A 27,217-nucleotide genomic window follows, 5' to 3' on the forward strand; every position below is an offset into this window, starting at 1 on the left:
AATCGAGGGCTGAAGTAATGGGGGCTTGCGGACTGACTGACTAGCAGGCAGGCGGGCAGGTCCAGTAGAAGGCATCCAGACGTATGTGAACCTTGTCGAGGAATGACAAGAGGGAATATGGCAGCCTGCAGGCAAAAGCCTCAACGACCGTATCTTTTTGTAGGAGAGGGGATCGGGAGAGGCAGATGCGTCAGTCATTTCATGAGGTCCCCAAGCTCCCCTTCTCGACACAGGCCTTTGTCCTCTATGTCACGAGCCTCAGTACTCACCTGTTGAGCTCCCACTCTCGGTTGTCTAGTGGGCATACGTGACGAGTCTTTAGCCATCGTGAGATGCAGTGGAAGTGGAAGGCGTGCTGCAGTGGAGGTAGGCCATTGTGGATAGGTGGAGTGGGCGGGAGGAGATAGGTGAGTAATCTGACGTACAAAAGTGGGGGAGGCAAGGGAGGGAGACAGGGAGACAGGGAAGGAATGAGAGTTGAATTGTGTGGACTCACGTTGCATTGACCCCATGCGACGGTGCACTCCTCGCTAGTGGCGCTACCTTGATTGGCTTGACACTCGATGCCTATAGGTGTGATTGGAGATGCGGGAGTCTTCAGTCAATATGAGAACCTCACTGCAGTTCCATCGGAATCTCTGTCTACTCACATAAGTCCATGATGTGATTCCTGCAGATGGCGCACTGTCGAGTAGATTGGCCAGAGGGGTGAGGGGGATCACAGTGAGCTCATACCTGAGCGAGGGACTTTGCCACGATGATAGTCGGGGACATCTGGAAAGGTATACTCACATTGTCGACTACAATGTCCCAGCTCCAGAGACAGACTGCGTTCCACTACCGATGTGGGCAAGCAGGGAGGGAGAAGCAATAGAGGTGAGCATGCATTCACCTCTAGGGACTCATCATCGCCTCCACCACCACCGGCACGGCAGTGGAGACATCGACTCTGCTCCGCGAAACCACCCCTGCTCACCTTCTTTACTTGAAACCTCTGAGACTTGCTCGCCGGAGTATCTACGTCCATCTTTGTACCGGCCGAAGCGGCCGAGGCCGAGGCGGAAGTGGCCGTTGCTGGGTCAGCCATCCCTGCACTGGCTTGGCTTTTGAAAGAGTGTGGGATCAAGCCTGCTTCTACACTCTCTGCAAGGTGCGTCTTGATGCTTATGTGCTAACAGGGACGGGCGTACTCTTAGCTGTTGAGCTGAAGCGGCTAGGTAGGAGGCTGAGGACTCGAGGTTGTGCTGGTAAGGGTGAGTGGGTGGAATGAATGAGTACCGACTGAGTGGGTGGCCGATGCTTTCGTTGCGTTCAGACTCCGACGGAAAGAGAAGGACGCAGGTGCAGCAGTGATACTGACACCTTGGTACCACCAAGCATCCAAGGGGAGGAGACTCATCATCGTCCTTGCTCTCCAATCCTACCAGAACATCGTCTCGACCTCCTCCTCCTCAATCATGGCCAGCACGCCTACTCCAGCCCACCTCAGCAGCTCAAGCTCATCCGTCGACGCGCGATCAGCACCCAGCTCACCAAGACCCAAGTGAGCCTCATGCACCCTCGCCTCTTTCTCCTTCTCCCCTGAAAAGCTCTGACCCACTCCTCTTACCAATTTCTCCACGTACAGATTCGACCCCCAACCACTTCGGAAAACACTCAAGACTCTCTTGCCCTCAAGACTGCAGGCAGTGACATGGGACAAGGCAGATCGGGAGAGGATGAAGCGTCTCTCGCGGGGTGTGGCAGATGCAGTCAAGGGGAGAATGTTAGGTCAGTCGTTTATACCACACCAAACATCATTTGCAATCTCGAGGAACAGCTGTCTCATCCCTACTCTTTCATTATTCTCCTTCCCCCCCTCCTCGTTAACTCCCTTGCAGAAATCGCCCCAAGAGGATTCAAGTACATTGTGCAAGTCCAGCTCGTAGAGGATCTAGGCCAGGGAGGAAGGGCAGACTCGAGTTGTCACTGGGAAGAGGGAGACCTAGTCGTTGCCGAGACCTTGTGAGTCTGATGAAGACGAGGTAGCCGAATGGGGGTTTCTGCTCAAGGCTCACAACAGGAGGTAGCGCAGGAGAAGAGAGACTGACCAACTGGATCCCTTTACTAATCTCGCGCGGACTTCGACCTTCTCCTACCAGCTCTAACGTGAGTAGCATCGAGCGGCCTGTCTTGCACTGCACCACCTCTAGGGTAGTCTGCTCTGACAACCCTGATCTGCCTCCCGCTCCTCCTTTTCACCTGCAGGACTCGATCATTTGTACAGTGCTGGCCTACGCAATTAGGTCCTATTGATACCCATGACCCCATCGCTCCTCCAGTTGCGGACAAAGGATCAGCGACAGACTACCCGCAATGCAGGATTGCTGGCAAACCTTTGAACAGGTCTAAGTGGCTGGCTAGCTAGCTCGCTAGCTAGTAAGCAAGCAAGCTTGGGCCCCCCTTGGCACAAGACCTACAGGCGCCGGTCGCACCCACATCCAAATCGCACGCGCACACGAGTCGATTCAAGTGACAAGAGAAGATTGATACCCAATTTGCACAAAGACTACTCGTCAAGGCCATCGCCGTCGCCGTCGCATCTCATCGCAGCATTGTAAGCTATACAGAAAAAGGGGACAGGGCAAATAGAGCGCGCCGCTGTGATACTAGGTAGGGAAAGTTGCCCCAGGGGACAGGCCATCGATCGGCTCGGCTCGGCTTGGCTTGGGGGGAGCTCAAAATGAGTCGATCCTCTAGCCGGACCACTCGATGGTCTTGAGGTCCACGCCGTCCTGGAAGAGCTCCCATAGAGGACTAAGGAGAAGGGAGCAGGAGAAGGGAGAAGGAAAGTCAGCACAATGTCACTACAGGATAGATACCCCTAGAGAGTCGGAAGCACGCAATGCATGCAATCTCGACTGCTCCAGTGTTCAGCGCTCAAACCACTCAAACTCACCTCATCTCCCTGAGCTTGTTCACCACGGCAATGATCTTCTGACTGACATAGTCAATCTCCTCCTCTGTGGTGAATCGACCGATCCCGAATCTCAAACTCGAGTGAGCATTCTCATCGTCCAAACCCAGTGCCCTTAGCACGTAGGAAGGCTCCAGAGAGGCAGATGTGCATGCGGATCCAGAGGAGAGACATACGTCCTTGAGTGCCATTAGGAGGGATTCGCCTTCGACGTACTTGAAGGAGAGGTTGGTGCACCCTGGGTATCCCGAAGGGTCACCATTGATCAGCACTTCATCCACTTCGGCAAGAATATTGTCCTTGAGACGCTTCGCCAGTGCAGAGACGTGGGCGTGATCATAAGCGAGCTCCCTCTTTGCCAGTCTTGCCGCCTCTCCGAATCCAACGATCAATGCTGGTGCAAGCGTGCCGGACCTCAGACCTCGCTCTTGACCTCCTCCATTGATGATAGGTTCGAGCCTCACACGAGGTCTCCTGCGAACATAGATGGCTCCCATACCCTTTGGTCCGTAAAGCTTGTGCGACGAAAGACTCATCAGATCAATATTGAGCTTGTTGACATCCAGAGGAATCTTACCCGCCGCTTGTGCTCCATCGGTGTGGAAGAATGGCTTCCCACTCAGACCCTTGGATTTGGCCAGCTCTGCACCTTTTGTCTTGAGCAGCTGACCAATCTCCTCAATGGGCTGGATCACTCCAATCTCATTATTGACCGTCATGATCGAGACCACGGCCGTCTCGGGTCGAAGAGCATCCTCCACATCCTTTACGCTGACGAGACCGTTCTCGTTGACGGGCAAATAGGTGACTTCAAACCCTTCGTCCTGCAGCTTACGGCAAGAGTCCAGCACACACTTGTGCTCCGTTTGTGTAGTGATGACGTGGTTCTTCTTGCTACCATAGAAGTGGGCCACACCCTTCAAAGCCATATTGTTCGACTCGGTGGCGCCGGATGTGAAGATGATTTCTTTCGGATCTGCTCCGATGAGCTCCGCAATGTGCTCACGAGCCTTCTCGACTGCCTCTTCTGACTCCCAGCCAAGGGCATGTGTCTTGGAATGAGGGTTACCGAATTGGTTGGTGTAGAAGGGCATCATGGCATCTAGCACTCGAGGGTCGACTGGTGTGGTGGACTGGGCATCGAGGTAAATAGGACGCTTAGCATCTTGATGCTTGGGAGATGACTCCAGAATGTCAGCAACGAGACCTGATAAAGTGGCGCGAAGGATGGCAGAAGCAAGTCAGCAAGCAGCATGTTTCACACCTTCTCCGGGTATTCGCAATCACTCACCTCTGTGAGAGCCTGATCCCGAGCTCTTGCGCTGTGTGCTGCCCCTTCCTGCCCTAACAGTCGGCTGCACATCTACCGGTTGAGCCATCTGCTGAGGACGGCTCGGTGTTGCATATCCCCTCGAGGCGACGAGTGGCGCAGGTGCGACAGAACGTGACGAGGCTGCTGCAGCAGTAGCTGCGCTTCCAGCCAATCTCTTGGACGAGGAAGACGATGCGGCAGTAGATGCACCGCTGCGGGTGAGCGCCTGTCGTACTGATGGTGCAATCATGATCTTAATATCAGTGCTACAAAAGAGGGGTGACGATGGCGGTAAGAGACGGACGGACGAGGGGGTGGCCCTTTGATAAATCCTGACGTCCTCGCGCCGGGCGGGGCCTCATTGCTCAGCCTCGGCGATTGGAGAGTCACCACCGCGCGCAACTCGGCATCGGAAAGGGCAGTTGGGTTGCTTATCAATGGCACAGGCGCACTGCCTCCTTCTGATCTTACATTTGGGTGTGGGGGTGACGAGACCAATACAATCATTACGCGCCGCTGCTGATCCCTACGCCCTTGATCTGCTTACGGCTCTTGTCGTCCATCAGCTCTTCCCTCTTGAAAAAGTGCTTGGCCACCTCTAGCAGCCACTCAGATTTGATCTCCATGACCTGCCTCATGAAATTCTTCGACGTCTCCACTAGCTCAAAGTAGACGAGGTACCGCGGTGGTGGAATGTGTTGGTACAGACATGAACTAGGGTGGATATGCACCGTTTGATTCTGCTTGATCGCCCGATAGGAGTCGCCGCCTAGTCTCGCCGAGTTCATGAAGAAACCCGCGGTGATGGCCTTTTGGATCGGACTGATATCGCCGGGATTCTCATTCGACTCGGGGACCAATTCGACTCGCTCGCAGAGCTGAGCTAGCTGATCTCGAATGTCTCGCACTCGACCCAGCACCTTTGGCTGAACAAAGTTCTCCATACACCAGCTATGCGAGAAGCCATTCTCGACAAAGTCAGACCACACTTGTAGAAGTGTAAAGTGATCCCCACCAGGCCGGACAAAGGCCGCGCGAGCCTTGTCTGCGTGGAGCTTCTTGTCCTTGGGTCGGAAGAAGAGAGCAGAGCTTTCTGAGAGCATCGAGACGATTGACAAGACCTCGTCTGTGCAGCGGTAAGACTCGCTAGCCAAGACCGCTTTCGATAGCTGCGGGTCCATGGGAAACTCGGCCATCCTTCTGCCAAGCTTCGTCAACTCGCCCTTGTCGTTCAAGGCGCCCAGGGCGTAGAGGAGCTCGAATGACCTCATCAGAGTATCCGTCGGCGGCGGATCGAGAAAGTCAAAGTTCAGGATGTCGTTAATTCCGAGCGACTTGAGTAGCAGCACGACGTTTGACAAGTTCGTCCGCTGAATCTCAGGAGTCGTGTTAGCATCGAGCTCGTTCTGAAAGGCCCACTTCGTGAAGAGACGGAAGGCCTTGCCTGGACCAACCCGCCCAGCTCGACCAGCCCTCTGGTCGGCGGCGGCTCGGGAGCAGGGGACCACAGTCAGAGACGACATACCGGTCCTTGGGTTGTATGAGTTCTGCTTGACAAAGCCGGGGTCTATCACGTAGACGACACCCTCAATGGTGATAGAAGTCTCCGCAATGTTGGTAGCCAGGACGACTTTTCTTGCGGCCTTTGGCGTGGGCTCAAAAATTTTAGCTTGCATCTCGCTCGGCAGATTAGCATAGATCGGAGCGACGATGAGCTCAGGGACCGTCTTGCCGAGAGCGTATGCAGTCTCCTGTATACTCTCCATTGCACTGTCAATCTCGTCTTGACCAGTGAGAAAGACCAGGATGTCGCCACCGAGCGGTTGTGTAGTGTGGATCTGGAATACCGTAGTGATTGCTGCATGCAGATAGTTCGCCTCTGGTTGAGGGGTATAATGTATATCGACGGGGAAACGACGTCCGGGGACGTAAAAGATCGGGGCATTGTCGAAGAACTCGCTGAACTTCTCCGCGTCCAGCGTAGCGCTGGATATGATCAACTTGAGATCCGGCCGAAATCTAGCGATGTCCTTGACTAGACCAAAGAGGACATCCGTACTCAACGTCCTCTCGTGAGCTTCGTCGATCATCAAAGCTGAGTAGGCACCGAGATCTGGTTCAGTCAGAAATTCTCGCAGGAGCATTCCATCGGTCATGTACTTGACTACGGTATCCTCGGACGTGCAGTCCTCGAATCGAATGCTGTAGCCACACTCTCGACCGAGCCTGACGCCCATCTCCTCGGCCACTCGAGCTGCAACACTCATGGCCGCAACTCTTCGCGGCTGAGTACAGCCCACCTTCATTCCGCCCTTGGTGTAACCGTACTCGTGGAGGAATTGGGGCAGCTGGGTAGTCTTGCCCGAGCCAGTCTCTCCGACGACGATGAGAATCTGATGTTGCGCAATCGCATCCATCAAGTCTTCGCGCAGCTTATAGACGGGCAAGGTCTTCCTCGTCTCTTCAATGGAGTTGGCCTTTGCCTCGGAATCGGCTATCCGCTTCTGTAGCTCAATGTCTTCGGGCTTCATACTGCCGTTGAGCTTGTTGGCAGAGTCCATGACGAATTTGATGGTCTGCTCCTCATCAAATACGTAGTCGTACTCTCCAGCCTCGACGCCGGCTTCTCCTGTTGACATGCCAGACTTGTCAACCACTATCCGAGAGCGATCGATCTGCTCCTTCTCGAAGAGGTCCACATCTGTGATATGACTTGCTTGCGCGTTTCTCTCGGCCTTGGCATCATCATCTGTATAGAGTGTGGAGGGGAAACAGCGTCAGCAGGGGCGATGCGATGTCTCCCAATCTTCCACCTGAATCTGACTCACATCTCTTATAGAGCGCTGCCTCCTTCTTCCTAGAGCTCAGCTTCCCTTGCTCCGTAATGTAGTCTTCGGGCATCGCATAGCCATCGTCTCCATCCTGTATCCTCTCCCTTTCCTCGGCCAGACGCAAAACTTCCTTCTTGTAATCCAGCTCCCTTTGTTCTCTCTTCGAAAGCTTGACTCCCTTGAAGAAGCGTTCTTCTTCGGCTATCTCCAGTCTGAGCAGATCAATCTGCTGCTGCGACCGCTTGGCGAGGTACTCCTGACGCGAACGATCTCGCAAGTTGGGCATCGCAGCCTGCCGCGCCTTCTCATCCTCTGCCAGCAGACGTCGAGCGGCTGCCTCAGGATTCACTTTAGCATTCGAGTGATCCTCTACGAGCTTCTTCGTAGAGCTCTTGTCCTTCTCTCGCATCCTAGCAGCGAACTCGTCCCGCTCCTGTTGATCCCTCAGCCTCTCGCGCTCGAGCTTCTTCTCTTCGTCCTCTTCCGGCTCGGCCTCCCCATCGATCGCCAACTTCTTGTCTAGCGATCTGTCCAACGCCTCGTCTTTGAGTTTCTTTCTCTTCTTCTTTTCGGGCTTGATAGCCAAATGTTCCTCTCCAGCATCGTCAACTAGCAGCCCATACCGCTTTGATCCTGAGGCGCCTGAAGCATCTTGGGCTGCGCTTCCAACACCGGGAGCGGCAGCGCGGCTGGACCCAGCTTGCGCAGAGCTTGCGGAGATCTGGTTTTGCGGGAGCTTAGCCCAAAGCTGTCGTACGAAGCTATGCGCCTCGGGTGTATCGGGAAGATCGAGGGAGGTGAGGGAGTGGAAGAGGTCGGTGGCTGACTTTGCCTTGAGGGCAGAGGCCCAGACGAAGTCTACGATGACGCTATTGGACTGGCCATACAATCCAATGCAGTGGTCACCTATCCAGCGGCGCACCTCAGGAGAGGCTGAAGGAGCCATATGGTGGCCGCGAGGGATGAGTATGGCTGGCGATGTAGCGAGGTAAGAAGGATGTGGCTCAGAGGGTAGCCTGCTCAGACTGTACGGAAGGGAGCAATGGCACAGTCGGCCCACGGCAGACGCGGAGCGGAGACGACATTTGAGATTTTTGGCTCAGAGGAAAGAGGAAAGGAAGCACCACTGGCTCCCATCGAAGCTACCACAGCATCCTCATCTACTCCTACCCGACGCAGAGCTGCCAAGATGGGAGCAAAGCTCAAGAAGTTCAAGAAGCCTTCGTCGCATTCGGCTGCCTCATCTGCCAAGAAGGGCAATGGCAATGGACCAGTCGCCGGCAAGAGCCAGAAGAAGAAGCAAAGAGGCCCAAAGGCATATATTTCCGATGCAAGCGACCACCTCATGCAGAAGCATAAGAGCCTCCAAGATGGATCAGGTACTGAAGACAGTGATGGAGAAGAGGACCTGAGAGCAGCCATGGAGGCCGAGGATATGGCTGGCGCAGGGGCAGACTCGGAGTCTGAGCTGGAGGAGGGAGAAGATGACGAAGTGGTGCAGAGGAAGCCTAGTACGGACAAAGGCAAGGCCAAGGCTGTGGATAGTGGCGCACAGAACTTCCTCCTCAACCTTGACAAGAAGGCTATCAGTAGGTAAGTAGCAGAGCGACCCGATAAAAATCCAGCTAGACCTGTCAGCTCACGTCTCGCCTTCCATACCACGTATGCCCCCTTAGATCCCGAGCGGAAGAGGCGAGGCTCAAGAAGGCCGAGCGCAAGGCGCAAAGAGCCGACCAGAATGGCTCAGCCTCGCGAGACGACCGCAGACGGCAACCTTCACAAGACGACAGTGATGATGGGAGCACGGACATGGAGGGGGCGAGCGAATCGAGTGACGAAGACGATGGCTTTGCAGACCTCGCCTCTGATGATGACTTCGACTCCGAGGCTTCCTTCTCTGATGAGAGTAACGATGAGTCGAGCGACGGCGAAGACGGAGGTGATAAGGCTGAAAGGCTTCACGAGGAGAGGTTGAAGGCTAGGAGGAAGAGAGAGCAGGCCGAGGAGGCTCAAGAAGCGCAGACTTCAAAGCGGAAGAGGCTGCCTGTGCGAGGTACAGAGGGCAAATGGACAGATGACGACAGCGAGGGCGACAGCTCGGAAGGTTCAACTTCGGCGAAGCCGGAGAAGAAAAAGAAGAGCAGGGCAATCCATGCAGTGCAAGTCGCGGACGCTCCCTCATCGGAAGAGGAAGAGGATCTGGAAGAGCTGGAAGCTCAAAGGCGAGCTCAACAGCAGCCACTCTCGACGATCACCAGTGGAGCTCGGTTCGGTCTACAGGCCCCGTACTCGATCATGCTGCTCAAGCCTAGGAGCGCTCGAGTTGCTGCTGCCAGGGAGCAGATTGCCCGGCTCTCGACAGACATTGTAGGAGACCCGGAGGTCTCAATCGGTCTGCTTCGTCGGTTATCTGTGTTCGCCCAGAGCACAATCGCTCGACCGGAGCACGACTCTATGGCACGTGAAAAGGGCTTGCCTACTAAGATCGAGGTGGACGATGCCATTCGCGGAGCAGCACTGCTGTCTCTGACTGCCGTCTACGTAGATGTGCTGCCGGGCTACAGGATCAGGGCGCTGACAGAAAAAGAAAAGGAGGAGAAGGTCAATCAGGAGACGCAGAGGAGGCGAGATTACGAGCAGGGGCTTGTAGACGTCTATCGGACACATTTAGAGACTTGCGAGAAGGTTTTGAGAGGTGAGTTGCGGCTCGTCCAGTGAGGCTCAGCTAGGTGTCACGAGAGGCTGACCTCGTTTCAACTCATCTTCGGCCTCCACACAGACAAATCGCAAATCTCTTCGATCGCCTTGCGATCCATGAGCATTCTTCTGACACGAGCAACCCACTTCAACTATCGTACCAATCTCACTGGTGCCCTCGTCTCGCAGCTTTCTCGTCGGTCCTGGAGTGCCGACTCGCAGCTCTGCGCAGACAGCCTGATCGAAGTACTGAAGCGTGACCTTGGCGGGGAAGTGAGCCTGGAGGTAGTGCGCCTGCTGAACCGCATGATCAAGGAGCGACACTACAAGATCAACGCCAAGGTGCTGAACATCCTCCTCCACCTCCGACTCAAAGATGAGCTGGGCGGCAGACGCTCAGGAACCGTCTACGCCGACCGGGTCAAGAAGGATTCGGATGAAGCTGCGAACAAGAAGAAGTTCCAGTCGGGCAAGGGCAAGGCTAAGCCTCGCGATGTGAGAAAGGGCAAAGGGGAGCACTTGAGCAAGACTCAGGTGAAGAAGATGCGCGAGGTCAAAGAGGCCGAGAGAGACATGAAGGAGGCCGAGGCGGAGATTGACAAGGAGGAGAGAGACCGCAATCAGACGGAGACGCTCAAGCTCCTTTTTGTCCTCTACTTTTCCATCCTCAAGGCTTACGAGGCACCGGGGCCGCTACTTGGAGCTGCGCTAGAGGGTCTGGCTCGCTTTGCCCACCGCGTCAACGTCGACTTTTTCCGAGACTTATTGGCTGTGCTCCGCAAACACGTCGAGGAAGCGCGTGCCAATGCTTTGGCTCGCAATGTCGAACTTCTAGGCGGACTGGTCGATGATGGCGAAGAGGAAGAGGAGGGCGGCCAAGCAGCAGCGGCGCTACTGGCACAGGAGCCCGTGCAAGACGATCTGCGCAAGGCTCTCTTGTGTCTAGTGACTGCCTTTGAGCTTCTGAGCGGCCAGGGAGAAGCACTCAATATCGATCTCTCGGACATGGTGGGTCATCTCTACTCGGTGATGCTCCCACTCTGCTCTTCTCCCTCCATCGAGGAGGTCCCCATCGTCGTAGGCCAGTCCATCGCCCAAACCACAGGCAACAGCAGCAGTCCCAGTGCCAATTCCTCTCAGGGAAACACACATCTCCTCCGTACCGACGCAGACCTGCTTCTGCGCGCCGTAGACCTCTGCCTACTACGTCCACGGCTGAGCGAGCTCCCTTCGGAGCGCTCCGCAGCCTTTGTCAAGCGCATGCTCGTTTGCGCTCTGTACACTCCTGCCAATACAGCTCTACGTCTACTAGGCGTGGTACGCTCCATGATTGGTAAGGATCCCAAATTGGAGGCATTACTGGATACAGAGGATCGGGCAAAGAATGGACGGTATGATCCATTGGGAGAAGATGTTGAGGCGGCTAGACCCTTGGGTGCGGGAGAGGTGGCGTGGGAGCTGCATTTGCTTGCACAGAATGTTAATGAGGACGTGGCAGGGGCGGCGGCTGCGATCTTGGCGTGGCAGAGCTGAGGTATCTACTCAGTCAGTCAGTCAGTCAGTCAGTCAGTCAGTCAACCAGTTTCTATCTCAGCTTTGTCAGTAAGACGTGTGTATCACTTAGATCAGCAATATCATCAAGCCCTCGCCTATCACGCTATAGTCGTCATCTTCTTCCATTGTATTGACTGTCCGTATTCGCCATTGCCTACAACTCGTCCTTCTTTGGTACAGGTGGGCCATCGGACCGCAGAGGAGTCTCGTTGCCGGAGGGGTAGCAGACGGCAGGTGTACTGATCTTCATCGAGTAGATGCACTTTTCAGCCTGTAGTTGCGTGTGCGTGTGCGCGTAAGGGACATGATAGATAGGCGGTGAGTCAACATCTTGCAGATCTTCGTCTTCTCGATCGGAGACTCCTGACTAGTACTCACCTCAAAGACGTCCAGTACAGCATTCTCCATGGCGCACTGTACATCGACGATTGTGCTCCTCTCAGGTCCATTCCAGCACCTCTGTCCCCTCTGGTAGATTTGCCTCTTGAAAAACTCCTCCTTTCTATCTCCATCATGGGTGATACTCTCATCCAAGGGTTGGAATCGATCAAAGTTGCCCAATCGGACATTAGACCCACCCTTGTTGGGCTTCTGGGTAGTGTGGCCAAAGAAGCAATACTCGTACGTATACTCGCCCATGTTCTTCTCGATGCACTTGCCCTCGAGGGCTTTCCACTCCAGCTCGTTACCATACTTGGCAGGGTCTGCTTCCACTTGCTTGCGCTTCTGGTCGAGAGAGTTGTTGAGCTTGCGTAGGCTTTGAGAGGCTTCGTTCTTGGCTTGTCGAGCGGCAGTGACTGTGGCGGACTCGGTACCGCCGGCTGAGGACGACGACTTGCTGCGCTTAACGCCGGAGATGATGTTGGTCTTGAGGAGAATGTCCAAGAAGCTGTCGACGAAGGAGTCGATGTAGGGCACTAGCGGCTCAGGAAGGTACTCGTGCAGGCGGAAGACTGTGGAACCGGCAACGGGGCAAGGCTTGATCAGCATCAAAGCGCTATTCACAGGTTGGCCAAGGGAGTGCAATACTCACGGAGGCCTTCTTGATCAGCGACTGCACCCTTGGTCAAGTCATCTTCCATGAGCTCAAGCGTCTCCTTGGCAGCCATGTCCCTCAATTTGCTCCTCGGCCAGTCACCTTCCTCCATTAGCTTCTGCAGCTTGATGTTCTCCTCCATTGTTCCTGGCGAGCTCACTGCCTCGTCATTTTCGGCCTCATCTCCTTCATTCTCACTGTCTGCGACAGATTCAGGCTCATCTACCTCATCATCGTCCTCTGCGTCAAGTTCTCCACCTCTGCGCCAGGAGCGATAGGCCATGACTGCTCCCTTGACGGCCATGTCCTGATAGTTGGGATTGTAGCCAGAGGAGAGGTCGTCGAGTAGGTCCGTCAATTTCCTCAGCTCTTTTCTGAGCTCATTCTCTCGATCAAGGAGTGCGGAGATGCCATTCTGGTGCGATTTGAGAGTAGCATAGAGAGGACTCTTCTTCTTCTCTTCGATGATGGCCTCGCCCACAGATTCAGCTCTCGAAAGCTCTTCCTGCTTGCGAGCCTCATTCTCCTTGGCCACCTCGACCTCGACTTCAAGTGCAGTGATCTCAGCCTGAAGTGTCTCGATTTGCTTCTTTGCCTCGTAGATGTAGCCGGCCCTGATCTTTGAGCCGGCGCGCTTGATGTTTTCCTGCTGCTGCTTTTGCTTGCGGTACGCCTTACCAACCTGAGCGCACTTGTTCGGGCACTGAACCTTGCCGTCGTACTCGTCTGAGCCATCACAACACTCAGGGTCGCAGATTCCGTCATTGACTCTCCCGGAAAGAATGCGGGCAGGGATATGACCCTCGTTGGCGCAGTAGAAGGTAGCGTTCCTCTGTCCCCCTGCTGCTCCTACCACGCTTCCACTGCAGGCAGAGGTGCCGGGTTCGTCTGACCCATCGGGGCAGTCGCAGTAATCATCGTTGATTGCTGCAAAGGGTATGGATATTGAACCATCAAGACATTGCCATTGCGAAGGGTTGCTTTGAAGAGGCCGATACAAGGGTAGGTCTGGCAAGGAAAGGGAGATGTAGACATTGAAGGTGAGCGCTTGGACATCAATGACCGCACATCAATCGTCTTCTCCTTACCTTGGGGAGCCACTCCTTTCAGCTGAGCTTCGCTGCCTGCTTGAGCAATGGCGGACGAGCTCAGGAAGATAGCGACGGAGCAGAGGACGGTCAAGGAGCCTAGTAGACTCTTAGGCAACGGGGACGAAGTGCGCCTAGTAGAGGCCATAGTGCACGACTGTCTGGAAGAAGATGAGGTGACGAAGTGTCAATGTGCCCACGACAACGCAGTGGCCTTTGGCTGCCACGAGTCGAAGTCCTACGGCAAGATGTATGCTCTGCGGCGTTGATGGAGGAGGTGTACAAGGATGACGATGATGATGTAGCCCCTCGACGTTCTTCTCGTTGCCGCCAACTCATTCGCAGCGTCCGTGCACCTGTTCGCGTCGAGGATCGGAAGCTCCCTTGCCTCCGTTTCCGACGTTGGGTCTTCGTTGTCGTCGTCGGGAGAAGTCAATGCGCGGGGAGTCAGGCAGGTGATCGATCGAGATGGATGCTCAGTCGTTTGCGCGCGCAAAGTCGGCCCGGCGCGGGCGGTGAGTCACAGTGTCCTGGTCGGATGTGCCCGGGGCGGAGCAGGAGTGGCAGCTGGGCTTCCGGCCCGAGGCGGATGGGCACGCCACTGGCCGCTTGACTCGACAAGGGGCCGGGCGGGCGGCGAGAGTGGCGTGAGGCACAAAGGCAGGCAAGCAGACAGAGGCAGGCAGGCAGCCAGCCACAGCCAAGGCAGCAGCCACGACCCTGTCCGCATGACTCTATCGCCCAGCCTAGTCATACCCAAGGCCGCCGTCGCTGATCCTCACCTCCTACCAACCATACCCACTCGAAGGAGAGCAGCTTTGCAATTCACTTTCGCACAGCACGCAATCTCCCTCGACGACGGCTTGACTCACCACCGCAACGTCCATATCCTCATCATCACCACCCTCCGCCAAGACACCTGCCCACTCAGCCCACGCCACTGAGAGCGACCTGTGACGGCTTCGCCACCTCGCTGCTGCGATCCTAGTCATCCTGCACCATAGTCGTTGTATGCCATCATCGACTTCCTTGGCTTCTTGACTACTACACACTCTCGAACCACCGACACAACAAAGTTTGCCCAAGATGTTCTCCCACTATACCAACCTCGTCATCGCCATTCGTGAAGAGTAGGCTACTCGACCCCTCGCCTCCATCTATTCAACGCAAAGCGGTATACACACGTTCGATCGTCCCTCATTGTTGCTTCACTTTCCTCCCTTATCACACGCAAGGAAGAAAGTCAAACTTCAAATTAGGCCTGATCGACTGAGCGTTACTCTGCGTCAAGCTCCTTTTCAATCACCTCGTCCTCGTATCACTTTCGACACCACCTGCATCCGATCTAAGATTGACCGGATCCTTTCGCCACGCTCAAAGTCTATCAGCCTGGCGTCGCTTTCGGTCATCACCTTTGTCGCTGCCTAGGCGCGTCACCCGGTCTCCCACACCTCGTTGGTCTAGTCCTTAAAGGTCACCCGTTGTTCATTTGGACGTTCGCACACACAAACGAACGGCTCAAATTACTCTTCCGACGTTTCATTCGGATCATCGCAAGAGCTTCCACCAACCCCCATTGCAACTTCCATTTGGGTGTGATATTCTATCTCTGAAAAGAGCGCATCTCACAACCCACATACTTTGAGGCTGTACTTTACTCGTCAAGTTGTCACGCTACGTCGCGCCAAGGCTCTACCCCGCATTTCTGGTCAAGACATCTACCCGTCGGCAGGCTTTCCTCTTGTCGATAGCTGCATCTTGAACAAAGACTTGGTCACCAGACGTTCGTGTCAATCTGTAGTCTAAACATCCTCTCCAAAGGACATTGGGCTACCGAGACCTCTCGACGATTTCAGAAACTCCGTCCATCTAGGCGGACGACACAACCTCCAGTATGCCACCTACCATGGAATCGGAACGGCAATGGCTCGCGTCTGTTCCCGTCTTTCCGCTGAGCTCGGATGAGCTCGCCGGTGACGCCTTCTCCTATGGAGTTGGCAAGTCACCCGGTGGCGAAAAAATCCGAGCTCCGTACCTTCACCCATTCGCATCGAGCTCATCGTCACGCCTCAGTGGCAAGCGATCTCGAAGCAATTCGCCGCTATCGTTCAGCGATTCACCACCGTCCGACGATGGCGGATCGTCACAATGGTCGTCGTCATCCTCACAATCATCAACCCAAGCCACATCCACTCCCCCTTCCCCACCTTCATCTTCGCAGGAGTCTGACTCCGAGCGTGGCTGCCCTTCGCCCACCGCTGCAAAGCGCAAGGCGATTCGTTGCCGTCGACATGAGACTGCCTGTGCCGCCTCCGCTCGTCGACAAGGCGTCGAAGGTGCGACAGTGCCGCCACCTCAGCCATCCTCCTCCTCCTCATCTGCATCCTCCTCCTTCCCCCAGTCGGATGCGGAACTTTCGAGTCTAGACAACGCAGTCCAGGCTTTTGGCTTGGACAGTCACGAGAACACTCCCGAAAGGCCGGTGCTCTCTCAGATCGACCAGCCGCCATCCACCGTGTCAGGTCCCAACAGTATCAATGGATGCAGTAGCGCGGCCGAGGGAGGTGTGGGGAGGGCGGATGTGATCAAAGAGGCTATGGTCGATCATCTAGTCGGTGAGTACCTCCAATAGGTCGGGCACCCCTTTGCGTCTGCCTTCGCACAGAGTCGCCTTGCCAGGTACATGAGTGTCGAGTCTCACCCTTCTGCCCATTACTATGACGCTTCCTAGGTGTTGCTCTGCAAACCATCCATGCCCTGTGGTTCCAACCCCTCTCCCTTTCTGAGAGCAAGATCCCCTGCACAGCCGCTGGTGGTCTCACTCTTCACCTCTTCGTCCGCGAGACATTGCGACGCAGTCGCACCTCTTGTTCGACACTTCAAGCCGCCCTGCTCTACTGCTTGCGCTGTGGCCCTGCCATTCGCAAGCGACAAGCACTACTCATTGAAGAGTCAAACCAGCTCGGTGTCTCCCCCGCCGAGCTTGTCACCCGCGGCAGCTACCCCCTTCACCCCCTCCTGTGCTCGCGTCGCATCTTCCTCGCCTCGATCATGGTAGCGGCCAAGTTCCTTCAGGACAAGACGTTCTCTAACCGAGCATGGTCCAAGATCACTGGCCTGCCGGTAAAGGAGCTGGCCAATGTCGAGAGGGAGTTCCTCGCTGGCATTCAGTGGGATCTTAATGTCAAGGACGAAGAGTGGAAGGCTTGGACGGCTAGACTCGCGAGCGCCAAGGCGACGAGGACGTCTGTCCTCGGCCCCGGCAGCAGTCGTAGTGCCACGTCGGCAGGCATTGTCTCCTCTGAGGCGTCAGCTTCCGGCTCCTCCTCTCGTTCATCGACACCCACGCCCGCCGCCGCACACCTGACACCCAAGCTGGGACGTAGCCTCCTCGCCCGAAGTCACTCCAATGATGTTGCTGGCCTGCACGCACACGACTCCTTCGCTGCAGCCAGCGCGCCACCAGCCATCGCTGTCGCTCTCGCCCACCCGCTGTCACAGTGCGTCGATGCGAGTGAGAGCCAGCATGGTCCACCTCTGGGCGCGTCAATCGCTTCCTCCCCTTGCACCTATCAGGATGAGGAGCCAACGCCCACACCGGTGAATGCGCAGGTGCAGCCGAAATCGACCGTGACCGCGACCGCGAATGCGACCTCGGCAGCTGCTGCGATGACTTCTGCGATGACCAGGAGCGGTGGGCCTCCGGCACCCTACCCCATGCACAGGAGCTTTGTGCGCAACGCGGCTAGCTTCAGTGCTAGGCCTGCAGTGGCGCAGTAACCCTGGGCTTTGTTCCTGTCGTCACTTTGGTCGCACTTTCCCCCTCCCTCCTTGTCGCGTTTCCCCTCTGTAGAACACCCTCCTCCTTCCACCTCTCCCCTCGATTGTTCTTTGTCGCACTCAGCGAATGTACTTGTCCCCCTTTTCTCAATATCCGACTTTGTCCTCCTCTCCCTCCTCCTCCTCCTCCTCATCCTTGCGACTACCGCGCGACACCTCTTTCACTTCATCCCACCACTTCTCTTCCCTCTTCCCTCTCCTTCTCTTTCTCACCTCGGTGCTCCCTATTCGCTGCCCGCTTTTCCTCCTTTTCTTTTGTCGAGACCTTTCCTACCTACTTGTAATACCATCACACTGACACTTTTTGCCCCGTGTGTGGACGCAACAGACGTGGGGCAGGAGTCTGATGTGTGTGTGGTACGTTGTATTTGCGCTTGTGAGAAAGAGGGAGGGATCGGTAGAGATTCCTACGACTCAAAGACTGTACGGTGACAAGGGACCGAACGAGGTAGGTAGGCCTATCTACAGTACTCTGTATTGATTGACCCCCTCTTTCCCTACCTCGGGCAGCAGTACTGTATTTTTCAACCAGGCGCGAAGTACCAGTCTTCATCTCTGCCCTCTGCCCTCACGCCCTCACCTCTGACCTCTCACCTCTCACTCCTCTCCCTCTCCCTGTACCACTCCCTCACTCCCTACGTCCTCAATTTCGCCCGCATTCGCTAACGCGCTAGCCCTGCGAGTCATTCTAGCGCTCCCCGATCCCGCTCCCGATCCCGATCCTGAAGCAGAAGCAGAGGCAGAGGAATTGCCCAATGTAGCCACGTCCGTTTCTCCCGAATGTGTCCTACCCCTTCCACCTCCCACCTCGCTGGCGCTGGCGCTCCCACTCCCACTGCCACTAGCACGCTGCTGCGACGACCTCCTCCGTGTCTGATGGTGCGAGGTGCCGATGCTCACTCCCCGCGTGGGGGAAGGGGTGGAGGGACCGCGCGAGGAGCGACGGCGCGTTGTGCGGGTCGCTGATGCTGGACCGGACGCAGAGGAAAGACCGGATGCAGAGGCGGAGATAGGGCTAGTGGCAGGCGCAGGAGCCATGGTAGTGGAGATGGAGATCGGGGAGAGACGAGAGGAAATGCTGCTACTGCCGGTTGCGGTTGCGGTTGCGGTTGCGGTTGCGCCTGTGGATGCGGCTTCGCCGCCTGGAGGCGATAGAGTCCCCGCGAAGCCGTCTGTGCTCCTGCTTGCAGTGGTCCCGTCCTGCGCGTCGATGTTGGCATTGGCATTGGCGTTGACAGACGCAGGGCCGAGAGCGGCAGCTTCTGCGTGACGGGTACTCTTGGGGCTTGTCCGTGGGCTGAGAGGAGAGGAGCGCGAGGAGTGACGACGAAGCTGGGCCGGAGGTGCGGGGACGGGGACAGGTACGTCCCCGTCGGCACTTTGAGTTACAGGAGTATTGAGGCCGGTCGAGGCCGCTGAAATTGCTGCTCGCCCGTCTTGATCGTCAGTGTCCACCTCCATCATGCTCGAGGCTGGCTTCGTACTGGGCTTGTTGCTCGACTCATCGCCAAGACCGGCTGCAGTAGCCTGCTGAGCGTCCTCAGCACTCTTACCCTCCTCGGGCCCGTCAATCGTCTCCCACGCCCACTGCAGGAGTAGCTCTGCCGCCCTCCTCAAGTCTGCCTCTTGTGCCAGGGCTGCTCCCACTGCACTCTTCAGGTCTTTGGGGAAGTCTATTCGACCTCTCTGACCCGCTCCCGCTCCATCTGCTCTCGGAGCAGCGCCGCCCATTAGGGCAAGAGTGTCAGTCAGTCCTCCACTGACGCCATATCCGTCCTTGCAGCCAGCGTCGCGGTGTATATAGCACGAAAGACCGAAGAAACGTCCGGTCCCAGGGTCAGAGATGCGCGCCGAGAGGCACACAGCAAATCGAGGTACTTCTGAGGCTGATGCGGTTGCGTTGCTTCTTGCTGTCGTGACGTCTGTCAGATTGACGTCGAAGACAGTCGCCGCTGCTCTTTCTACGGTGAGTGAGCGACTGATTGAGCCGAGTCTCGCAGAGTCCTTCTCTGGAGCATCGACAGTGGGGATGAGACCTTGCATCAATCTCTGGACAGCGCTTGCTTCCTGCAGGACTTCAATGACCAAGTATAGTTGCTGCAAGGTCTGGAAAGGGATCGATGAGACAAGCAAGGCATTGTCCTCTGCAGTACTCTTGGTGCGCTTGGATTGATATCTTACTCGGACGCCTGCGATCTTCTTGGACTTGCGACTGCTGCCCAGGCCGAGAATGGATCCGTAGTCGCTGCTCCTATTCTCGCCCTGGGCCACAGGGTCAGTCGAATGTAGTGACGACGTCTCGCTTGTGGGCAGGCCGACGATGTTGGCCACGCGAGTGACCAGACGTCGCGGCAAGAGCACCGACGGGCTGAGCTTGGCGACGAAGCCGATATCGCTCCCCACTTCGGGAATGGAAGCAAAGAGGGCCTTTGGAACAAAGCTGTTGCCAAGATCAGTGGTGCCGGCTGAGAGGCTCAGGCTCTGCGATTCAATGGCCACATCAAGGAGGAACAGCTCACTGTCGCAGGGTTGTCCGTCGATCGGAACGAGACCTCTGCGTTCAGCCAGATGTGTCATACTGGCGCTGCTGCCTCCCTTGATATCGTAGACGATGCAAAAGCCTACGAGACCAGTATGGAGTAAGGGCATACCGTGGCCGACGCGCGCTGCATCACGAGGTTCTTCGCTGAGCGATACGTTTCCCCTGCATTCACTACTGCTGGCGTCCTCGAGGCTCTTCGCAACCTGATGTAGAGCAGCAAAGGTATCGCACGGAAGGATCGCGGCAGGGCCCTGCTGATCGCCTTGCTCGCTTGTCTTGACTGAACTGAGACGATCCAGTCTCAAAAGTCGCAGAAGATTCGTGCGATACCGGTTGAAGTGGGACCTGGCCAAGAGTAGGCTCGCCTCCTCCAAAGACGTCTCCATCGTTCCAACAACCTCTTCCCCGTCTATCGCAAGACCAAACAGTAACCTCGCCAGCATTTCTACATCTCTTCGTAATAGTTCAGCTATGCGAGTGTTACCGTACACAGCCTCTTCTCCTTCTTTGAGGGGGGATGTGTAGCTGACATTTGTCCGGTTTGTAAAAGACAGCTTGACTCTGGTAGTAGGCTGAAAGGTAGCTTCCGAATTCCCAATCGACGCCTCTAGGCCGAGCTCTACATCTAGAACGATGAGCTTACCTCCCTGCGTCAGAGTATGGGTATGCAACGACGAAGTCTCCTTGGGATCGTCAGCGGCGGTAGAGTCGGCGAATGCTTCTGCAAAGGTTTCCAGACCCAATGCTCGAGCGAGCTCTTCCAGAGCAGCGGCCAGGCAGCCCAGGACTTTGACGGCCTCGCCTCGAGAGCGAGAGGGCGCAGGAGATGTACTTGGACTTGCTGCCTGGCGCTTCCTCTTCAGACCTATCACTGAGGTACTTTCCGAGCTCGCAAGAGCTCCGGCATGTAAGACCGCAGGAAGCGGCCTTGTCGAGGCACCGTAGAGCGCATCTTCCCCTATCCTTCCTCCGCCTAGTCGCTTCTCAAATTCCCATAGCGGCTGCAGATTTGACTCTAGCTGGGCAACGTTTTGTGCCTTCTCCTTGTTGAGAGAGATGTATCGATCAAAGGTATAAGAGGAAGAAGGATCTACCAGGTTGGCGTTACGCAAGTCTACTGCCTTCTTGCGCCAGGCATGGGCAGCTTGGCGTACGCCTTCGACCTTGTCCGCGAAGTCGCTCCTGCTGAGTGACGCCGTGCCGAAAGGGGTTGAAGAAGATAGGCCCGGCGCCGGAGCCAGAGCCTGGACAGTACGGTGATCTAGGAGGTGCAGGGTCTCGGGCCTGGCTACGTCACGGAGTTCGCCAAAGGTCCGCCGAAGCTGGAGCAGCTGGGAGTAGATTGATGGACGATGCTGGTGGTGAGATGCGGACGTCGAGGCTGCCTGAGCCTGCGTCTCTGTCTCATCCATGACGAGGCTCGAAGCAACGATGGACGAGTGAAGGAAGCAGTTGGTGGTGGAGCCGAAGGGAAGCCGAAGGACGTGCGTGAGGGGTGTGTGTCTCTCTTTCCGCTCCAGGCGCGCGAGGCGGAGTGAGTCGAGTGGGCCAAGCAGGCCAAGCCACAACGGCAGATCTTCTTCATTGACTCGCTACCGGGTCCTCACTCTCTACTCCCGTCTGGTACCTTCACGCCGTACCTTCTCTTCTCATAAAGATGCAATACCTCAGCACCCGTGGTGGACCCGAGAGGCTGTCCTTCGAGGAGGTGAATTACTTGGTTGCTTTCGACAGGGCGATGTCCAACATTTGGCTGACGCTTCACGCCCGCCTCTCGTCTCCCCTCCTTTCTTCCTCAGGCAGTCCTGCGGGGTCTAGCTCCTAATGGTGGCCTCTATATTCCCTCGACTATGCCTACTCTGCCCTCCAACTGGGCATCGGAGTGGGCATCTCTCTCTTTTCCCGAGATCTCTCACAAGGTCTTGTCCCTCTTCATCCCCTCCGATGCTGCGAACGGCGGTATCCCCTCATCGGAGCTGCAGACGCTCATCAACAAGTCCTACTCGACCTTCAGGCATGACTTGACAACGCCTCTGCAAAAGACTCGACAGGGCGAGTACATCCTCGAGCTATGGCATGGTCCTACTTTTGCTTTCAAGGACGTCGCTCTGCAGTTCCTGGGCAACCTCTTCGAGTACTTTCTCGCAAGGCGTAATGCCTCACTCCCTGCAGATGCAAAGGAGCGTCACCGCCTGACTGTTCTGGGAGCTACCTCGGGAGACACAGGATCAGCTGCCATTGCTGGTCTGAGGAGCAAGAAGGATGTGGAGATCTTCATCCTGCACCCCAAGGGGAGGGTCAGCCCCATTCAAGAGGCTCAGATGACGACTGTGCTAGACAAGAATGTGCACAACTTGGCGGTGGAGGGAAGCTTCGACGACTGCCAGGTGAGTACGAGATGAAGCCGACACACGGAGGCCGCCGCTCACTCGGCTTTGCCGCTCTATCTTGCCTCATGACAGGACATTGTGAAAGCTCTCTTCTCGGAACCCGAATTCAACGCCAAGCACCACCTTGGAGCCATCAATTCGATCAACTTTGCCCGCATCTTGGCTCAGATCGTCTACTACTTCTCTGCCTACTTCCAACTCTGCAAGTCCCTATCAGTGGAACCCACCTCGCCCGACGCAGCCAATGTGCAATTCGTTGTGCCGACGGGCAACTTTGGCGATATCCTGGCAGGCTACTATGCCAAGCGACTCGGTCTGCCGATCAAGGGCGGTCTGGTTGTAGCCACCAATGAGAACGACATCCTGGAACGTTTCTGGTCGTCGGGTCGGTACGAGAAGGCTTCGTCGGAAGGTCAAGACGTGGAAGTGGATGTTCAGACAGCCCCCGCTGCTGGCTCATCCGATGGAGCTCAGGCCCAATCGCAAGCACTGGCTCAAACAGTGGGAGGTGTCAAGCAGACTCTTTCTCCGGCCATGGACATTCTGGTGTCCTCCAACTTTGAGCGACTGCTGTGGTACATTGCCTATGAGACGTCGGGCAGCGATCAGAGTAAAGCAGGAGAGCAGGTCAAGCAGTGGATGGACGAGCTCAAGTCCAAGGGCAAGATGGAGGTCAGCCCCGAGCAGCTCAAGGTTGCCCAGAGGGACTTCCAGGCAAAGAGGGTCAGCGACGAGCAGATTCGGGAGACGATCCTGAGGTACTTTGCTCCTTCGTCTTCGGCTGGACGCTCCTCGTACCTGCTTGATCCTCACACTGCTGTTGGTGTGCAGGCTGCCAACTGGCTCAATGAGGCGTCGTCATCGTCGTCATCGAAGCCCAACCAAGTTGTGCTAGCGACTGCCCACCCAGCCAAGTTTGCCGAAGCCGTGACCTCTTCGCTCTCTTCGTCCGGCGTGTCCTTTGACTTTGAGAAGGACGTGCTGCCGGTGGAGATGCGCGGTCTGCTGGAGAAGGAGAGGAGGGTGGAGGACGTCAAGGTGGCAGACGGAGGAGATGCGTCGGGAAGCGAAGAGGAGAGGCTGCAGTGTCTGATCCGTGCCACTGCCAAGGTTCTGGACAGGGAAGCAGAGAAGCAAGGCGTGGTGAGCGGGAGTGCTGGAAAGGGGACAGAGAGCATCTGAGCAAGGTTTGAGAGGGTCTGAGCGGTGATACTCGACATAGATTTTGTAGGAGTAGCGCAGCGGGTAATAGATAGTAGAGCAGCTACAGTACCTAGAGCCTTGCTGGCCTGACGTGCGATGCGCCCTTGTTCTCGTCTGGGTGCAAGCCTTGTTCTACTTTGCGGGGTAAGATGAGGGGATCATGCGCGCCGCGAGGCTGGAGCGAGGGGCCAGTTTTGCGCGCCTCGGTCAGACAGAGAGCTTTACGGAACCAGGGCCTCTGTCGCCGTGCCCGCACGCCTGCCTTGTTATTTGGCTCCGTCCCCTGCCGGCGCTGCCTGTTCACCTATACACCCCCCTTTGACGCTCACCCTCTTCTTGCCCTTCGTCCCCTATCCCCTCTTCCCCTCCCAAACCACCCATTCGCCCCGAGTTCCATTGCTTCCGTCCCACTCTACAACTTCATTTGATTTCCTGTTCTTCTTTTCCTTTGCACCAACGCCCTTTTTGTTCCCGTACGACCCCGCCGCTTGGCACAACCCACCCCGCGATCCATCCGCGCCGCCCGTCGATTTCAAGCGACCGCCACCCTACCACCTACACCTACACCACACTGTCAGTCCAAGCCAACGCTTGCTCAAGCCCTCGAGACTCCCTGAAAAGAATATAAAGACACACCCACACACTTCGTAAGCTTCGTCACCGTCGACCGGCACGACTTACCCAACCACAGTACCCACGGAGTACATACAAAAACACAAATAGAACCAGGACAGGACTTCCTCTTTCTCGTACCCTCCTCCCTCGCCCACCAGCGAGATCACCATCGATCCCGGCTCCCTTCTCCCACGCTTTCACATTAGCCGCCCCTCGGGACTCCTACGATTCCAAGACGTAGACGCTGAGCCAAGATCGCACACAGCCCCCGCTTGCTAGCACAAAAGCACACACCCTGCTCAAGCCTTTGCTATTGCCCCGTCGATTGCGACCGAGCAACCCGGCACTGCCCAATAGCACTCTTCCGCCCGGCACGTACAAAGCGTCCGATTGCTACAAGTAGACGGACAAGTCTCGATCGACCCCTCTTTCCCACCTATACGACTCCTCTAGGCATTCACTAGACCTTCGATCGATCATCATCGTCTCGCAAGGCTCCGACATACACAAAACCGACTCTTCTTCTACTGTCACTCTTGCTTCGTCCAACTCCATCGACTTTACGACTCTTCCTTCTAGAACTCGACTGAGCCTACCTACAAGACCCTTCTTTGCCCAGCCCTTCATCAGTCACCTAGATCGACTTCGCGCTTCTCGGCCCTTTGCAAACAACAACTTACTTAATACCCGTCCATCAGCATTACACCTTACGTTTCCAAGATGAGCACCGAATCTCAACCTCGATCCAATGGCCAGGCCTCCGCCCGAGCCAACCTCCTCGCCGGCCTTCGTGGTAGCCGTCAGACTCGATCTGGCTCCCCAGCTCAGCAGGAGCAGCCCAATGCCGCAACACTCTCCCCTTCTTCAGCCGCTCGACTCAAGGCCAATGCGCCCGTCTTCACACCCGGAGTTTCAGGGGGGGTGAGGCAGGTTACCACGCCGCCCACAGCTAACGACGACGCCCAGGATTACATGGGCGCACTCGAAGCTCAGCTTGCGGCCCTTCAGATGTCGGCTATGCAGAGCACCCCGACCATCGCCGCCTCTTACGGTGCCACGCAAGGCCAGCCTCAGCAAAGGCAGGCTGGACCATCAGCTCACCAAAAGTACCTTGCCAACGAGGAAGCTGTTGCTCAATTCCTTCTCCAGCGACAGCAGCAGCAGCAACAGCAGCAGCTCCAGGCTCAGCTGGCTCATGAACAGCACTTGGAGCAACTTCGTGCTCAAGCAGCCATCGCTCAAGCAGGCCAGCAGCAGAACGTTGCACACCAGCAACGAGCCCTCTTTGCCCAGATTCAGCAAGAGTACGAACAGCAGATGCGATTCAAGGCTGCCCTCGAAGCTCAGCAGGAGAGGGAGCAGCAAATGGCCGCTCAAGAGCAACGTCAAGCAGCCCAAGCCTCGCTCCAAGCAAGCACTCGCAATCGACAGGTGCAGAAGCTTTACGCTCAGCTCCTCGAGGAGGATGAAGCAGGCCGTTTGGACCCTCGCGTGCTCGCTGGCAGAGATCTCTACCAGGTCGCCCTAGACGCTGTCACCGAGCAGCATCAACAGGCTCAGCTCGTAGCTGCCACTCAAGAGCAGATTCGCCAGCTGCAGTTCCAGCAGTATGCCCTGCACCTGCAGCAACTCCAGCAGCACCAAGCCAATGCCCACTCTGAGGCCGAGAGGATGTACCGCTCAAGCTCGCTCTCCCCCTCCCAGCAACGACAAGGCGCTGCAGCGCCAGGACAGGGACAACAGAGGGAGAGGCTGCCAAGCTCGGCCGACCAGGCCGTCAATTGGCGACGGCGCCCGGCCGCGTCTCCTAGGGACGAGCAGCTGCCTACCGTAGGCGTCACCCTCGGAGACGATTCTGTCGATTCGGCTCCCAATGAGAGCAGCCCTCGTAGCTCGCGTAGCTTCAACTCCAACAGGGACAGTGCCGACGACACACCTCAGACTTCAGAAGAGGACATCGATGTACGAGCTACCTCTGCTCCCTCGACCAAGGCCAGCGTCTCGAGCCTCAAAGCGAGGGTCAATGCCTCTCCTTCGCCTTCTGCCTCTCTCAGCCCTGCCAACGGCAGGAGCCCACAACCTTCCTTTGCCCGCGGCACCGGTCTCGGTTTTAAGGCCTCCTCCGCCTCCATCTCGGGGCCATCCCGCCCTCGCTCAGCCGAGAACAGGGACGATTCGGGCTTCGTCGGCAGCAACAGCTTCTCCGGAGCAACTACGATCCACCCTGCCTCGCGCCAGCCAAGAGGTCCCCCGACGGACTTTGTTGGCACCAACTTTGCTGCGAGGATGAATGCTCGCACTAGGAAGCAGGCGCTGAGCAAGTTGAGGGAGATGGGGAGTGGTGGGAACAGAGCTGGTGCTGCCGCTGGTGCTCAGGCTTCGGGCGCTACTGCTGCTACTCCTGCTCCTACTGCTGAGGCAGTGGACTGCTCCTAAGGTCAATCTTCCGAGCAGAGGCAGCCCAGCCCAGCCAGACGGATACTCGATGTATGTACTTTACTCTTTATGCCCCCCTCCTTCCGGCGTGGTGAGAGCCTGCCTCAGCTCTTTCACCTGCCCCTCACCCCTCTATTCTTGCTCTCCCCCTCTCTCTTTCATGCTTGCTTACTTGCTTTCCTTCGCAGTCGCAGGGCTTTGACAGCCCCTCCCCTACTTTTACTCATATATGAGCGCCCCGCCCGACCAATGAGTTGGCCTACCTCTTTGTTGCATCCTTCTTCTTTTTGTCTTCTTCTTCTTCTTCCTCCTCTTTGTTTTTTGTTCTTCTTTCAGCATATAACCTAACTCAACTCCATCTTTGAAAATCTCAACGTCTAACTTCTAACGTGTAACGTCTTTTGCTTTCGCTTCTTTTCCCCACTCATTCATTCACTCACTCACTCACTCAATCCCACGGTGCGAGCCGTATGCATTCTGCGTGTTAAGCTGCTTCGCGTTGTGTTGCGTTGCTCTACAATGCTACAGTTACTGCCTGATATGATATTTCCAAGATCCGAGAGTGAAGAGACGAAGAGTGAAGAGTGAAGAGGCGCTAGTCGTCTGGCGTGAGTTGCGCTTGACTGCCTGTAGGCGCAAGGTCGTCGCCAGGTCGTCGCAGTGGGTGTAGCTGCAAGCGGACGGACGGGCGGAGGTGGTGATGTGGAAGGCAGGCGC

At 56.4% G+C, this 27,217-nt stretch overlaps 11 protein-coding genes across 11 annotated transcripts; 6 read left to right on the forward strand and 5 right to left on the reverse strand.

The window, feature by feature from the left end:
- Positions 1–42: 42 nt before the first annotated feature.
- Positions 43–1,230, reverse strand: BCV69DRAFT_282325 (RING/U-box). The gene is made up of 6 exons (XM_025492317.1): positions 977–1,230; positions 793–837; positions 651–684; positions 497–567; positions 270–355; positions 43–153 (listed from the first exon to the last, which is right to left on the reverse strand). Exons 1-6 carry the CDS (start codon positions 1,085–1,087, stop codon positions 141–143), a joined length of 360 nt encoding a protein of 119 aa, XP_025348767.1. The 5' UTR covers positions 1,088–1,230; the 3' UTR covers positions 43–140.
- A 140-nt stretch (positions 1,231–1,370) lies between these two features.
- On the forward strand, positions 1,371–2,615 carry BCV69DRAFT_175785 (hypothetical protein). The gene is made up of 5 exons (XM_025489534.1): positions 1,371–1,543; positions 1,628–1,770; positions 1,881–2,004; positions 2,142–2,148; positions 2,248–2,615. Exons 1-5 carry the CDS (start codon positions 1,458–1,460, stop codon positions 2,293–2,295), a joined length of 408 nt encoding a protein of 135 aa, XP_025348768.1. The 5' UTR covers positions 1,371–1,457; the 3' UTR covers positions 2,296–2,615.
- On the reverse strand, positions 2,495–4,299 carry BCV69DRAFT_282330 (cysteine desulfurase). Its single transcript, XM_025492318.1, has 2 exons — positions 2,939–4,299; positions 2,495–2,796 (listed from the first exon to the last, which is right to left on the reverse strand). The coding sequence occupies exons 1-2, from the start codon at positions 4,051–4,053 to the stop codon at positions 2,736–2,738; spliced, it is 1,176 nt and encodes a 391-aa protein (XP_025348769.1). The 5' UTR covers positions 4,054–4,299; the 3' UTR covers positions 2,495–2,735.
- A 263-nt stretch (positions 4,300–4,562) lies between these two features.
- Positions 4,563–8,103, reverse strand: BCV69DRAFT_258934 (putative PRP2-RNA-dependent ATPase of DEAH box family). The gene is made up of 2 exons (XM_025490650.1): positions 7,097–8,103; positions 4,563–7,017 (listed from the first exon to the last, which is right to left on the reverse strand). The coding sequence occupies exons 1-2, from the start codon at positions 8,043–8,045 to the stop codon at positions 4,775–4,777; spliced, it is 3,192 nt and encodes a 1,063-aa protein (XP_025348770.1). The 5' UTR covers positions 8,046–8,103; the 3' UTR covers positions 4,563–4,774.
- An 805-nt stretch (positions 8,104–8,908) lies between these two features.
- Positions 8,909–11,459, forward strand: BCV69DRAFT_290115 (NOC3p-domain-containing protein; the record flags this gene model as incomplete). The annotated part of the gene is made up of 6 exons (XM_025493697.1): positions 8,909–9,152; positions 9,174–9,794; positions 9,879–10,582; positions 10,700–10,919; positions 10,968–11,275; positions 11,421–11,459. The coding sequence occupies 6 exons, from the start codon at positions 8,909–8,911 to the stop codon at positions 11,457–11,459; spliced, it is 2,136 nt and encodes a 711-aa protein (XP_025348771.1).
- On the reverse strand, positions 11,426–13,932 carry BCV69DRAFT_282332 (hypothetical protein). Its single transcript, XM_025492319.1, has 4 exons — positions 13,475–13,932; positions 12,384–13,394; positions 11,729–12,303; positions 11,426–11,621 (listed from the first exon to the last, which is right to left on the reverse strand). Exons 1-4 carry the CDS (start codon positions 13,620–13,622, stop codon positions 11,505–11,507), a joined length of 1,851 nt encoding a protein of 616 aa, XP_025348772.1. The 5' UTR covers positions 13,623–13,932; the 3' UTR covers positions 11,426–11,504.
- A 961-nt stretch (positions 13,933–14,893) lies between these two features.
- BCV69DRAFT_175880 (hypothetical protein) lies at positions 14,894–16,359 on the forward strand. Its single transcript, XM_025489535.1, has one exon. It carries the CDS (start codon positions 15,369–15,371, stop codon positions 16,104–16,106), a length of 738 nt encoding a protein of 245 aa, XP_025348773.1. The 5' UTR covers positions 14,894–15,368; the 3' UTR covers positions 16,107–16,359.
- A 127-nt stretch (positions 16,360–16,486) lies between these two features.
- On the forward strand, positions 16,487–16,702 carry BCV69DRAFT_238666 (cyclin-domain-containing protein; the record flags this gene model as incomplete). The annotated part of the gene is made up of 1 exon (XM_025489966.1): positions 16,487–16,702. A coding segment is annotated over one exon (216 nt), but the record flags the coding sequence as incomplete, so codon positions are not given.
- Positions 16,703–17,664: 962 nt separating this feature from the next.
- Positions 17,665–21,312, reverse strand: BCV69DRAFT_282334 (hypothetical protein). The gene has a single exon (XM_025492320.1). It carries the CDS (start codon positions 21,266–21,268, stop codon positions 17,912–17,914), a length of 3,357 nt encoding a protein of 1,118 aa, XP_025348775.1. The 5' UTR covers positions 21,269–21,312; the 3' UTR covers positions 17,665–17,911.
- Positions 21,313–21,460: 148 nt separating this feature from the next.
- On the forward strand, positions 21,461–23,668 carry BCV69DRAFT_282335 (tryptophan synthase beta subunit-like PLP-dependent enzyme). Its single transcript, XM_025492321.1, has 3 exons — positions 21,461–21,564; positions 21,656–22,243; positions 22,319–23,668. The coding sequence occupies exons 1-3, from the start codon at positions 21,514–21,516 to the stop codon at positions 23,426–23,428; spliced, it is 1,749 nt and encodes a 582-aa protein (XP_025348776.1). The 5' UTR covers positions 21,461–21,513; the 3' UTR covers positions 23,429–23,668.
- A 1,116-nt stretch (positions 23,669–24,784) lies between these two features.
- BCV69DRAFT_298618 (hypothetical protein) lies at positions 24,785–26,500 on the forward strand (the record flags this gene model as incomplete). Its single annotated transcript, XM_025494234.1, has 1 exon — positions 24,785–26,500. The coding sequence occupies one exon, from the start codon at positions 24,785–24,787 to the stop codon at positions 26,498–26,500; it is 1,716 nt and encodes a 571-aa protein (XP_025348777.1).
- Between the last annotated feature and the right edge of the window lie 717 nt (positions 26,501–27,217).

Source organism: Pseudomicrostroma glucosiphilum (assembly GCF_003144135.1).
Source record: "Pseudomicrostroma glucosiphilum strain MCA 4718 unplaced genomic scaffold BCV69scaffold_5, whole genome shotgun sequence".
Lineage (NCBI taxonomy): Eukaryota > Fungi > Basidiomycota > Exobasidiomycetes > Microstromatales > Microstromataceae > Microstroma > Microstroma glucosiphilum.